At 38.9% G+C, this 14140-nt stretch overlaps 1 protein-coding gene across 3 annotated transcripts in view; it reads left to right on the top strand.

The window, feature by feature from the left end:
• The first annotated feature begins 5806 nt into the window (after positions 1 to 5806).
• Positions 5807 to 14140, top strand: part of LOC136422321 (tubby-related protein 3-like) — a 49450-nt gene continuing 41116 nt past the window's right edge. For 2 of the 3 annotated variants that reach the window (XM_066410023.1, XM_066410021.1), the window contains exon 1: positions 5808 to 5967. In XM_066410023.1, the coding sequence (XP_066266120.1) occupies positions 5939 to 5967 (29 nt within the window). In that variant the 5' untranslated portion in view covers positions 5808 to 5938. Of the gene's footprint in view, positions 5968 to 14140 lie in introns of all 3 variants that reach the window. The other variant, XM_066410022.1, reaches the window with a different exon arrangement.

Here is a 14140-nt window from a genome sequence, read left to right as displayed (position 1 = left end):
CATTAGAAAGATAGAAACGTCACAGAAATCGAATCAGCAGTGACGCGATCTGAGACAATTAGTTTTGGAATATGGCACAAAATTATCATCCACGGAAAATGAGTAACTTTCGTTTGTTTGTATTGGAGATAACTGTAGAATTCATAAACGGATTATGGTGGTACAATGTACTAGTAATTCGTTGGGTGGGTGGGTGTCTGTGAGTTGGGGAGCTAGCTAGTTGCGATCGATGTTTATCAAAGTACCGTGCACGGGAATTGATTGAGTGTGTGAATGAACGAGTGAGTAAATGAGTGAGTAAATAAGTGAGTGAGTGAGTGAGTGAGTGAGTGAGAATGAGTGTGTGTGTGAGTAAATGAGTACTAGGTAATTGTCTGAGTGTGTGAGTAAATGAGTGAGTCAGTAAATGAGTAGATGAATGCGTGAGTAAATGAGTGACTCAGTAAATGAGTGTGTAAATGAGCGAGGTCGTGAGTAAACGAGTGTGAGTAAATTAGTGGACACAGAAACAGAGATGCATATACACTCACAGACACCCGCACGCGCGCACGCACACACGCACGCACGCACGCACGCACGCACACGTAGAGAGCGCTAGAAAAAGAGGGAAATTGAGAGAGATTGAGAGAGAGAGAGAGAGAGAGAGAGAGAAGGACAGAGAGACAAGTCAAGTCTCTTAAGGCAATGTAACAAACGCAAGAGAGCTCTAACCTCCTTCGCAGACATTCTAGGTGCGTCGACGTTTTTATGTTTTCGATTGGGTGGCGTGCATGTGAATGATCTCCCACGGCATTCGGGAACTAGTGGCCTATGTGGAAGATCGCGAGTCAGCGCTCCACTCAAAACTAAACGCCGGCACTCTTAGAAGCTCCCGGAAGGAGCTAGGCTTTAGAGATCAAACATATCCGCATTAACCTATGGGCATATACATCTATAATGCCTTCACACAGTTCATTGCGTTGACCGCCCACGCTCGGTTACCTCGGCTTTCTGACGTACGCGTATCTGGCAAGACCAGACAGGGTTGTGTACTTATTTAAATAGAGTAGAAGATGAGCAACATTTCGTCCTAGATTGTAGATTATACAATAGCGAAAGAAATGTACTTTTTAACTTTATCAAAGAAAAATTCCCATATTTCGAACATCTTAATGCAACAGACAAATTCATATTTTTATTACGCCTGGATAATCCTTGTATAAGAAATATTGTCTGTTCATACATTTACACATGTACAAAGAAGCGAGAAGAAGTCGACACTACTGGACTAGCTTAGTTTAATAACACGTTTGTCTACTCTATATGTTTACAGCTTGTATTGTTGTATTTATGTCCTTGTATGTTCCATGTGTTAAGTTAGACGACCTGTACAGCTAGCCCCTCGGGGCATGAATGCACAATAAAGGTCTTTCATTCATTCATTCATTAATACCGATTTATTTTGTTTAGGAGAAAGGGGTGGGGCACGGGGATGCTATGGAAAAGTCACATCCAGGTATCTATTTTTTGGGAAGCAACATTTTGTGGCGACGTAGCGTGCGTAATCCAGTAGCTAGTGCCTCTAAACCAAGAGGTTGGGGGTTTGAATCCCGGCTGTGTCGCTCACCCGACATCCACGCTACTGGGAAATGGTCGCAGTCCTAGTTTAGGGACGTAAAGCCGTGGTCCACTGTTCATTGTATTTGGTGAAAAGAGCTAGGGGTACAATGAATGAATGAATGAAAAACCTCTATTTCACGTTTATGCTCTGATGAGCTAAGTACAGGTCATAGTGAAAAGCAATTCTTAGCATAGTTACATGTACAACGATAACAAAACGTGATATTTAACTACATCTAAAGACTAATTAATGCCGCTATGTACGTATACAGGTTTAATTTCCTCTCGCAGTTGTACATGTATGAGCATACAGGGTTTATAAAATATGGTTTGTCTAGTTTCATAAGAAGTATTAATTTTCCGAGCTATCTAAATAACGAAAACTAGGAAACTTATCTTGTATACAATTGAAAAGGATACTCCTCTCATTGTTGTATAGTGAACAAGCAACAGCAAAATGACACTTATCCTCAATCTTACCTAAATCAATGAATGAATGAAGACCTTTATTGTAAATTCGTGCCCCGAGGGGCTAGATACAGGTCGTCTAACAGAAACCAAACTAACATGCAAGTGACATATACAATAAAATATATACAGTACGTAGTTTAAACATACATGGTAGACGAAAGTGATAGGCTAAGCTAATCCAGTAGAGTCAACTTCTTCTCTCTTCTTTGTACATGTGTAGATGTATGAACAGATCATGTTTCTTATACAAGGGTTGTCTAGACGCAACAAAAATATGAATTTATCCGTTGCGTTTAAATATTCAAAGTATGAGAATTTTTCATTGATACATTTGAAAAGAACATTTCTTTCTTTATCGTAAAGTCTACAATCTAAAATGAAGTGCCGCTTATTTAATTATCTTCTATTTGATTTAACATACAATATTGGCAAAGTCTATCCTTTAGAAGCGTGCGGTTGTGCCTTCTTGTTTCAATATGTAATTTGTGACAACTAATCCTGAATTTAGTGATGAACATGTGAGTACTGTACATAGCGTCTGTCTTCTCTGTCACGACCAGTTGAAGATTAGCTCTTCATTGAGCTAAACTGGTTCAAAATAACTTTCTTTCGCTGTCACGTTTAACGTTACCTTTTTATCCGTCCTATTCTATAGCTCCAGTTCGCTCCTCTAATCGCTTCGATGCCATATTTGGAAGGGAAATGATCAAAGGCCCGAACCGGATCGGAGCTAGTAAAAGAATAGGATAAATATAAGGCCGCTATATTGAATTTTCTGTCAGTTACAGCGAAGATTTAGAGACCTTACCTTATAAGGGGACGACATTGCAATGAGTCGGGTTCAATGGAGGATACTATAGGTTCATTGCCCAAGGCCGCCATTTAATTGCATTGAAGATGATATATACATGTTAGATAAAATGCATACCAGCAACTACAGTATTGTTAATGCAGAAATGTTCGCGGGGATTTTATTTCGCGAGAGGGGGCTCGAGAAAATGGAGTGTTCACGGTGGTTTTGAGTTCGCGTTTGAAAAAAAATAGTAGCGCTACAGTCACAAAGATATGCGAAGGTTATATGTAACTGGTTGTTCAGTGAGATATAACGTAAACTAGCTGCTGCCGCGCCGCGTGCCTGCAAAGCTGGTGTGTTACACCAAAAGGCGGTTATGCAAGCTATACAGATATATGGTGTAAGAACATCTATATTTGAAATAAGAAAACATTTCTAGCCAAAAAAATGTTTTCCCTTGAAGCAGCAAGAAAAGTATTCTTGGTGTAAGAACATCAATCTTATAGAATTTGTCTATATACTACTTTTCAGTTCCCGAAAGCTATTTTGGTTGAGCTTGGCTGAAATATCACAGCCTTGCCGCAACTTATTAGAATTTCAGTTCTTTTTGTTCACTCTTTATTACTCTGCGACCCAAAACGTCCATCAAATTTGAACAAAATTCGCAGGGTATTCCATTAAACAATGAAGAAGGCATGCAACTATCATTTAGGCCATGTTGATTAGATTACATGGATGGCAGCCCGTGGGCATCAATTTCCGTCCGTTTCCAAAAAAAAAGACCGTGGTGTAAATCTTATAAAGCAGGTGCAAAATGGACAAAAACGGAAAACAGATGCTAATGTGGTAGAATGTCAAAGTCAATTCCAAAGAAGAAAATAAAAGAACAAAAATGAAGGATCTATTGTTTTGTACATTATACTCTCTGTATGTTAAGTCATTTTTTCAACCTTTCTGACCGCTTAGATTTGATAATGAAGGCAACCTTTATTTTTGCCATTTTTTTCACGCGCTCGCAGCCAGTTTGGGTTTCCCAGCGGATGTTATCCATAAAATCAGATTCAGTTTTGTTATTCACGTAGTGGGATCAAACCACGGCATATGCAGATCAAATAAGTACCAGCTCAGATACGTTGATGAAGGTTAGACATCCAGGTAATAAGATGCGCCAAAAATAGCTCTTAGTACTCAAGCAACTGGATAAGATTTTTAACAGACGTTTCAGACAGCATCCCCTGTCTTTCGTCAGTGACGGCGTATGCTGTCTGAAACGTCTGACTGTTTAAAAATCTTATCCAGTTGTTGAGTAACTATTTTTGGCGTACCATCTCCGATGTTTTGACAGGTTTAGGTAAGTGAAGACGGGAGACAACGTTAACTGATGACACAAGTCACGACTCTCTACACCGTTGAACCGGATGGCAAGACATCTAGAGGACCTCGAAATTAACCTCCAAGCAGATGTTGGGGTAGAGGATCGTGACTGTGTGGCAGACCAGACCGGCTTTTCAGGCAGTCTACAACTGTAAAAGGGGAATTGTTCCCGATGATTTGATTTTGCGGAAAAGAAAATGGAGTGTTCACTATGGTTGGCGGTTGAAACAAGGGTGTAGGAGGGCAGAACTGATCAAACATTTTCACGGTGGTTCTCTCTTTCTCTCTTTCTCAGTCTATAAAAAGGCCGACCAGAAAACGCCACACGATTTTCTACCCCCAACATCTGCTTGGAGATTACCCCCGTTCCCTCTGGCACGGCTCACAGATATTTCAATTAGGGTCATTAGACCATCTCTTCATTGTCCTATACTTAACAATTAAAGTGACCCAAAGGACGATTTCTCTGACCTAAGTTGTCTATCAGAAAGGTCGTGTGTGTATTCTCTGGACTTTCGGAATTTTCCAATACTTCCGAATTTCTCTGGAATTTCCACACACATTTCCTTCCAAAAAACAAAATCCCTTTAAATTATGAATTGTAATCTTAATTGTAGTTATTGAACATCGTGACGGCATGACTTCTATTTATCTAATTTGCATTGTGTGACCCCTTGACCTCCACAAAAGACCAATGTTTACAAGATTTTCAAGGTTGAATAAAGGTACACACATGTAAAAGAACAACAATAACACATCACTATTCTTCTTGGTTAGAGCGTTTTTTGTCCAACTTTACCGTTTACGTAACGTTTCCAAAAAAAGGAATATCCAAAAATATCCATTTAGCCATGTAACGTTATATATATCCATAATAGAATAAACCAAAATTTGATTGCGGTATTGGACTGTCAGCATGATGATTCGCCCTTACGTAGATGACCCCAAACCAGGATGCGATAGCCTGTAGCATAAAATTTCAAGTATGGCTTCGTTGCCATGACAACCCACGCCACGCCTGTGAAAACAAAAACACAAGTATAGTCTGCATGCCTCAGGAAGAGGCCGACACCGAATACCTTCACACCGACGGCTAGATCGTTCATTCAAAGCGCCTTCCTACGCAGTTTCGAAATTTAAAACCTTTTTCATTTCCTCCAAGACCCACCTGTTTCTCTATTATGGTAACCCAATGCTAAACAATGACGTAAACAAATATGGCGTGGTAGCCAATCATCGTGTCTCTTACAATCTGGTGCATACGTTGGACCAATGAAGGTACGCGTATCTGAATGGATGGAAAGAGGAGAAATATGTAGCAAACATAGCAAGTGATTCAGCTAAGGTACTTTCGAGTAATCTAACGTATCGAAATCATTGAGTACTGGTCGAAAAATACGCATTTTTTGTGCCTTGTAATGCATTTTAATAAATTATGCATATTAGTATATACCTGAATCATGTAGTTTTTTGCAGAAAATTGTGATTCTGTTTATATAATGTCATTTTATTAGCACAATCTGATGCTTTCAATCCCTCGAATTTGCAAGAAAGCGAATAAAGAGCTGTAGTTACGATATCAGAGCTCAGTTCTTCCGCCGATCTCGGTGTAGAGGTGTTCACTTTGGTGACAATCTTCACGCAAATCCGACGGCTTCTTAGAAGACACCTTTGGCGCACTAGGAAAACCTTGAAGACAAGATGTACTCATCCAACTTCGGAGGGGATGGGTAAGTGAAAACCTCCTTTTATTTCTTCGGAAGACACGATTTTTGTCGCGGCCAAAACGAAGTGACGAAAAATCCGGCTCCTTCGGTTTTGAACCCTGGAACGTACTAGTAGTCACGGGATTGTTATTAAACAAAGAACGACAAATATGTCGATTCTCATAAACTTACAGATTGATGTACATTTACTGTGGAATGTCGTAAACGCCAGAGTTTACCACGAAGGGTGATCGGTTTGTTTTTTATGGTGAATTTTTCCGATGCCGGGCGCGGTGAAAAACACTCTTCTCTCCCGAAAACCAAGATGGCGGCCATCGGCTCAAAATTTTTCAAGATATCAGCTTAAATTTTGCCGAAAATAATCGGTTTATGTTTTAAAATACGTATTCTTAGGTCACTGTAATATGTAGAATGTAGTTTTTTGCTAAAACGTTTGGAGAGGAATGTTTTTGATGTTATATGCGTGTGTAGTAAGGTAGAATTACTGAGTCATATATGTTTACATACGGTGTCTGTTGGATGTCAAAGACATTGAAAAGGGGGAGGGGGGCTTTGTCTATAGATTGACTTGTATTTTTTTTAGACAACAAGGGAGGGGAAAAGTCAACCTCACGAGCAACACACCCAACCTTTGTTTAAAAATCATGATGTCAAATTGATTTCAATTTCAGTATAGCCCAGATATGTATCAAGAAAACCTACACTTACAGTTACAGTGCTCAAAAGTATTATCCTGTTCTCTAAAGTCTAAGTGCAAATAATCAGGGATTTTACGTACAATTTGGCAAAACTGTCTGTTCTTTCCCTGTGATTTCATTGTTATTAGTACATTTGATTACCAAGAATAAGGTTTTTTTACCCTGCTAGATTCTATAAGTTTAAAGAATTTCACTACATGTAAATTCTACATTTTTCATGTACAGGTCTACAACAACAACAACTTTCTCTTTACGAACTATGAATAGATGACTTAGGATTCTATAATATCTACCAAAGTATCAGTATATACTTATGCAATATTCTTGTTCATATTTTTTTTCCAGATAGAATCCACTTGTTGACAATCAAAATACTAAAGGTTTACAAGCTAATGACTGTTGTAGAATCTGGATATCAATATTTGCAATATTAGCGTTCTGTATCCAATCTAATGCCACAATACCTAGCTGATATGTAACCATTACCTATGTTTTTTTTCCCTACATTATTTTGCCCTTTCAAATTCTGTACTGTAAACCTTGACATTTTTTTGATGGTTTTGTTTTTGCAGTGGTAAGTTCAATGTCACCTCGAATAATATAAGTTTAAAATGTATGACTACTGTAATGTAGAATTGTACCAACAGCAAAGTTAAAACACTGGGGAAGCCTCATTTTCCCTAGATAAAATAAAACCACTGCAAATGTATATTGTTTTACGGTATAACACCAAAAAAGCCAATTTGCTCTGCGTTCTCTCTATGGCTGCGTTCGGCTGATTTTGTTCGCTCCTAATGAAAAAATGTAGTCAAGCCAAATGCCAATATACCTGTACTGTGCCCTCAGCGCGACAGTTACATGTTGCTTGATTGAATTTCCCTCCTTTGTGGGTTGTGATATAGTTTTGCCTGGGGGTATTTACATGGTTGTACCGGTAACTAACAGTAACAATGTGTACCATACCTCCAGTGTTTGTTTGATTCATTGTAAGGATTAAAAATCTATATATAACTACAAATTTGATACTACGTTGAAAGCATTTTTTCCATTTCATATGCAGGACTCAACATTTTCTAATTATACTTGCACTGACTGATGCAGGTAAAATTAAAAGTTACTGTCAAGCCTATACAACTACTACAAGTGACAACCTCTGCATAAGGACTACCTGGCCAATATGATACTACAAATATGACCACTTGTTGGTGGTCCCTTAGATAATTTTTCCCATTGACACATGCATCAAGAATCCTACATGAACAAGCAAATTTCCGCCCCAAGACGGGCCCTTGTGACAGCCCTAAATGAAATGCTATTTTTCTACTTTGAAACCAAACTAACTCTAAGCAACGTCCCTTTTTAGAGTTCAAGAGGAAGAATATTATTTTTCTCATTGTTCAATCCGAATCCTATCAAATTTCCCAAGAGTATGATTATTAATCCATGTACAACGGAAACTGACTGCATGTTATTATTACATCTCCAATTATCTTGTCGTTCAAACCACCTGGGTTTTAGTCTATAATTAGCATGTTGAGCTGAGGCTTGAAATTCTGGGTGTAGAGATATTTTGCAATTTTGTGCACCGAAATTGGAGTTGTGCACGTAGTTTTTGACTTGATATTTGTGTAAGTTACTTAAAACTACCATGCACTACATAAGCATATTCTTGACATTTATTTGTCAGAAAAAAATGATAAAACCTTTGTTACATATTAATCTATTATCACGATTTTAATAAAACCCATTTACACTTCAGCTACCTGTGATGGAACAAGGCTATCAGAGATGGCAGACTTCACCCCTTTATGCAAAGTCTAAATCCCCCAATACAGTATAGACATTAGCAAATATTGCAAGACATACCTTTTTTGGACTGTTCTATTTGTCAATGGGGGTGCTCATAGTTGTGTAAATGCCTTGCAAACTTAAGGTTTGATTTTTCTAAAAGTAGACCAGACCAATTATATTTGTTTTTCCAATCCTACCACATTTTTGAAGCGCATGTTGAAAGCAAATATGTTATGATTTATATTCAGTTATTCTTTTAATCGTATTTTATACGGCTATTTATAAAGGAGTCTACATGGGGGCTAGTGCATCAGGTATTTCAGAAAATTCTCCTTGATTATAGCACATTAAACCTCTAAAATATCCCTAGTGCAAACCACCTAAAAGTTATAAGTGTTATCTTGAATGAGAATGATTTTTTTAATTACACAAAATCATAATGCCTGCTAACGCTTGTGCATTACAATTACATGTAAAAGTACAAATGGTGTTTTAGACCCACCTACATGTAGTATGAGGTGACAGCATGCCCTTTTAGTTTTACGTAGAGCATATTTTCACTTTTCAATGTAAAATGAGAAAATCTGGGTTCCTCAAACAAAAATTGTAACAACGTGAATTCCAATGTCCAAATTTGGCATTCAAATTTTCGACTGCAGTGATGTACACAGCGCACGCAAAGCGCTTACATTCAATGGAAGCCACTTGCAATACAACCTCAAAGCCAGTGCAGTGCTGTAAATTATAGACTGTTCGAGAACTCTCCTATCAAACATTATCCCAGCCCATGGCCAATACAAAAAAAAAAATGCTACATTTAAATTCCCGTGGTTTTAATTTCGCGGTAGGGAGAAAATGGAGTCTTCGTGTAGACAAGGGGATAGGAGGGCAAAAAATCTTGGGGTGATTTTAAGTTCGCGAGAAAGGCTTACCATTTCTGCATTTACAGTTTCAATACTATTATATAGGTTCCATTTCTGTCCCTACTGGTACACCATAAGTCAATACCAGATGGTTGTTATCAGTGGAAGAAAGAAGAGGAGTGTGTATAAATAGTCATGTCATTCCTACCTTTAACTAGTAACAGGTGCCGCATGCTGTTCAAAGTCTATTTTTGGCCACAGAGACCCACTTGTTGGACTCAGCTAGGAATAAACACAAACCTGGCTACGTGTATATGGCCGTATACGACGTGTATCATATCATATACGATGTGTGGTGTCGAGGTGGCGTAATGGTAGTGTTTGGCCCTGAATCCAGAGGTCCTGGGTTCGAATCCGGGGTCCCCTGACTTGTGCGTTGTGCCTTTGGGAAAGGTACTTTACAAGCATTTTCTTACTTCACTCAGGTGAAAATGAGTACCTAGCTTTGGTTAGGGACGTTCCTCGGATAGGACGTTAAATGGTGGTCCTGTGTTTGAGGAGAGCCACACCTCGAGCACGTAAAAGAACCCAACTCACTTATCGGAATGAGTAGGAGTCCATCCCGGTGTGGGGAATCTGTCAGGATATGCAGCTTGTACTCTTCAGTACAAACCTATACCATAAGTTAATGCAATACAAACAAACAGAAATAAATTTAGTTTTAATTTGATTTAAGTTGAAGCGTCTGGTGTCAAATGGCTAGGCTAGTGGAGGTGAAATTGAAAGGTCACAGGTTTAATGCCTGACTTCTGGGAAAGACATTTTGTCCTTGGGAAAGGCACTTTAAACATCTTCCCTTTAAGACTCCACCCAGGTGTAAAAGTAGGCGCCTGACATTTCTATCCGAGCTATTAATAATCAGCTTTAATTTGTCTGCTATCTACACTTGCCAATTACCCATGTCATATATCTCAGTCTCTTTTGATGGGCAATTACTGTAAATGGGTTTAATTTTGCGAGGATTTAATTTCGCGGTAGGGAGAAAGAGTGTTTGCGGTGGTTTTAAGTTTGTGGTCGAAACAATATAATAGTAGGGCTACGTTCACAGAATGGAAACACTGGCGCGCCTTTAATTTTACGGACAGCCAGTCGGAAACCAACATAGTGCATTTTGTTTCACTTTGACACCTGCATTTGTAGTAGCGACTTGGCAAGGGTGCTATAGACACAAATTTCTTCCAGCCCCTTCTGACTGCGCTAGAATTTCCTACAAGCGTTGCCGTTTTTCTTTATCATGTCGCTTGGTCACACATTTTTAGTTACGTTACTGTACTGTCAGTAATTAATTACTCCATGGTTTATATATATTCTTAATAGATATGTAAATTCAATGTTTGAAAATCATGTCAATTGTTGTTCGTTGTGCTTGTCGAAAAGAGCTAGGGGAATTTCCCCAGTACAATGAACCTGTAAATACTGTACATAGCGTCTGTCTTTGTCACGACCAGTGGCAAAGATTAGCTCATCTGTTCATTGAGTTTGTTTGAGCTAAACTGGTTCAATATCACTTTCCTTTCCTTTTGTTACTATTGGTGTGTATTCACCTTAATATGTACAGGTGCCAATATATGATACTTTAAAATGCTTTAATAAGATGTTGTAAGCGAAGAAACAAAAGATAGAAAAAAAAATTCGGTTTTAAGTTCGCTGTGGAGAGGTCACCCTGAAAAAGGGAACATAAAATCACAGCAAAAATTTCAACGTCCACAGTTAGAGATCAGACAAGCAGTCACTCCTTTCTTAATTAGGGCGTCCATTTTTCATCTCGACTATAAATAACGATCACGACTGTATGTTGACCAGGTGTTATATGATCAAGGGATTACTTGTATGATTTAAGCCCTATTGACCTATATCGACTGACTAAATGAGTGACTGGTTTGCTTGAAGTAGTAACTTAAAAGTGTTTTCTATAAAGTTTTTAAAGGTTCGTTGGCAGTGTGTATAGCTAGTATGAATAAGCTAAAGACGGTACTGTTATTCTTGTTTCTTTCACTGTAACTTTATGTTCGCTGTTTTCACTTGTCACCTCTGTACCGTGAACTTATCACCGTGAAAAAAACTGTTGTGATTATATATGAATTATGATTCCCTCACATATCCGTTCTGTAACTAAGTCATGATCACCTGCCGCCACCGTGAAGATAAAGTTCAGTGAATATGTCCATTTTCCTTACACCGTGAAATTTTGCTACCGTGAAGATATTTAGTGAATTACAGTATGTCTCTTTGATCATCAATTGAGGTTTTGGAAGATTCAGGAAATGTCAGACTAGAGAGCCCAAAGATCAAAATAGTGGGTGCATATGCACGGACGGTGTTTTAGGTTAGGGATGATGACTCAGGACCAGGATCCGGAGGTATTGAGTTTGAATCCCTTTCAGGTCCCCATGTTGTGCCCTTGGGAAAAGTACTTAACATACAAATGTATTTCCTCACTCGACTCAGATGTAGATGAGTACCTATAGAGCTGTGTACCTGTGCAGTAGTACGGTACAGTACCGGGTACAATCAATTAGGTGCAGGTCCAAAATACCTGACCCTGCTGTATCAGTACTGGACCTGACTCAGGGGATGGCCACTTTGACAGATAAAATTACTATGAAATTACCATGGCAGTGCTCTAAAGGCACTCTTAAGCACAGAAAACACATTTGCATGGCTGGAGTCAAATTTTCATCTGTGTTTTCATAAAAATAATACCTAGCACAATCAAATATTATGTTTTTACCAGTTCAAACATGCTTTTGTCCTTATTGAAAATCTAGCATTTTCCGAACAAGTAGTTAAGGTACAGGTTCAGGTCCGGACCTGTACCTTAACCCGTGTACCTGTACCTGTACCTGTACCTAAAATTTGTTTAGGTACACAGCTCTAAGTACCTAGCTTTGACCATGGACGTCCCTCGGATAGGACGTTGAATAATGAAGCTTCCGTGTTTGAGGAGAGGCACACCTACAGTACAGCACCTTAAAGAATCCACCACACTTATCGAAAAGAGTAGGGGTCCATGCCAGTTTGAGTGGATCAAATAAATCTGTCAGATGTATGCAGCTTGTACTCTTCAGTACAAACCTGGCGTGTTACGCATGTTATTCTGTTACCGAAGACTTGAATTAGCTTCTTCAGTACAAAAGCAAAACTTCTAAACTCTGGGCACATCTCCAAAGTGTTTGGCTTGTTATCAACTTGTCTTTCTCTCAGGTCATGTGTGTACATATAAAATGCTTGTTTTGAGTCTTGTGTCGTGACTAAAAATACATTAGGTACATCTCTACAAATGGAGCTGTGATGCCTATAAAAGCACTACAGAGCCCTTGCTGAAAGCTGTGTTGATGGAATGAAGCCTGAACTTTTCCAGATTTGTTGGCGAAGGCTTAGTGGTCCGTCACGAATCAGACTTTGACATCTAGCAAGTTGCATTGAAGGACTCACGTGCACCTGCGTACAGTCAACAATTTCTGACTCTGAATGAGTGAGCGGCTTGCTACCGTAAATCCTGAAACATTCCCGTTGGTTTTATTTTTCTGTAACAAGGAATTCATGATACAATTCCAATGTATTGTTCTGCAGAGTAATTTCAACTGTGAACTTAAAACAAAGCAAAAACTCCTTTCCCTTCTTCCACAAAATTAACTCTGCAAAATTGAATAATTTACTGTACAGTATATCACATTGAATTACTTGTCACAGTCCTAGTCCATGTAAATGACTTAAAAGACCCCACCACACTTATAACAAAGAGTATATGTAGGGGACCATCCCAGTGTGAGTGGATCAAACCTTACAGTCTAGTCTTACACAGCTTGTACTTACTACATACAAGCCTTGCTATGCCTAAAGTCAGTTTGCCGGTTATGCGAAACAAACACAGAAACAAACAAACAAAATATAATAATAATATGGACATTACTAGTATACAATTTGTAGCTTTTGAAGGAGCTATGCAATTTGAACATGGTTTCATGATCATGAGATATTGACCAATGCCATTTACCCCTCTAGTAACACAATACCCTTATGTAAACACCTACCATTCAATGTTCACTGTGGTGGCTATTGTTATGTAGATTTATATATAGAACCAATAGCAAGGTGTGTCTCTTTGGTTCAGACAATAGTGCAATGTCCTGTAGGTCAATGGGATTTCGAGAAAGAAACGATTACATTGTATAGAAAAGTAAACATTTGCTGAATTTATACAGTGAAGCCTGTCTATATAGTGACATCTCAAAGGATTCAAAGAAATTGGTCACAGGTGACCACTATAGACAGGATTCATTAAATGCTTGAAAAAGGTAAAGGTAGTCCCATAGCTTTTTTGAGGCTGTTGGCTAGGGGCAGTGTGTAAGTTATCCACTGTGTGTCTAGGGCATGGTATTGGAAGGCGGAGCCCAACCCTCTCCTTCCACTGCCTTTTACCTCCTTAACTGAAGTCTGGTACCCATTTTTACACCTGGGTGGAGTGAGGAAAGTGTCTATGACCCCGTTCACACTCATTTTTTTCAATCGCGATTGAAGTATAATCGCGATTGTTCGATCCGATCGCGATTGAACGCAAAGAAACTTTTGCGTTCACACTGCTTTTCGCCAAGTGGATTAAAGTACGCCGTGATCCGATCGCGATTGAAGCACGATTGAAGCATGCTATCGGCGATCATCTGGTAAATGTTGTTGTTGTCCTTGTTTCGTGTCTATTTTTCCGCTAGACATTGTCACTTGGTGCGGTAAATGTCCCTCTTTCGGTGACATTTCCCCAGTTTG

The sequence above is a fragment of the Branchiostoma lanceolatum genome, chromosome 16 (genome assembly GCF_035083965.1).
Source record: "Branchiostoma lanceolatum isolate klBraLanc5 chromosome 16, klBraLanc5.hap2, whole genome shotgun sequence".
Classification (NCBI taxonomy): domain Eukaryota; kingdom Metazoa; phylum Chordata; class Leptocardii; order Amphioxiformes; family Branchiostomatidae; genus Branchiostoma; species Branchiostoma lanceolatum.
Note: the sequence above shows the minus strand (reverse complement) of the source record. Positions and strands in the feature narration are given on the sequence as shown.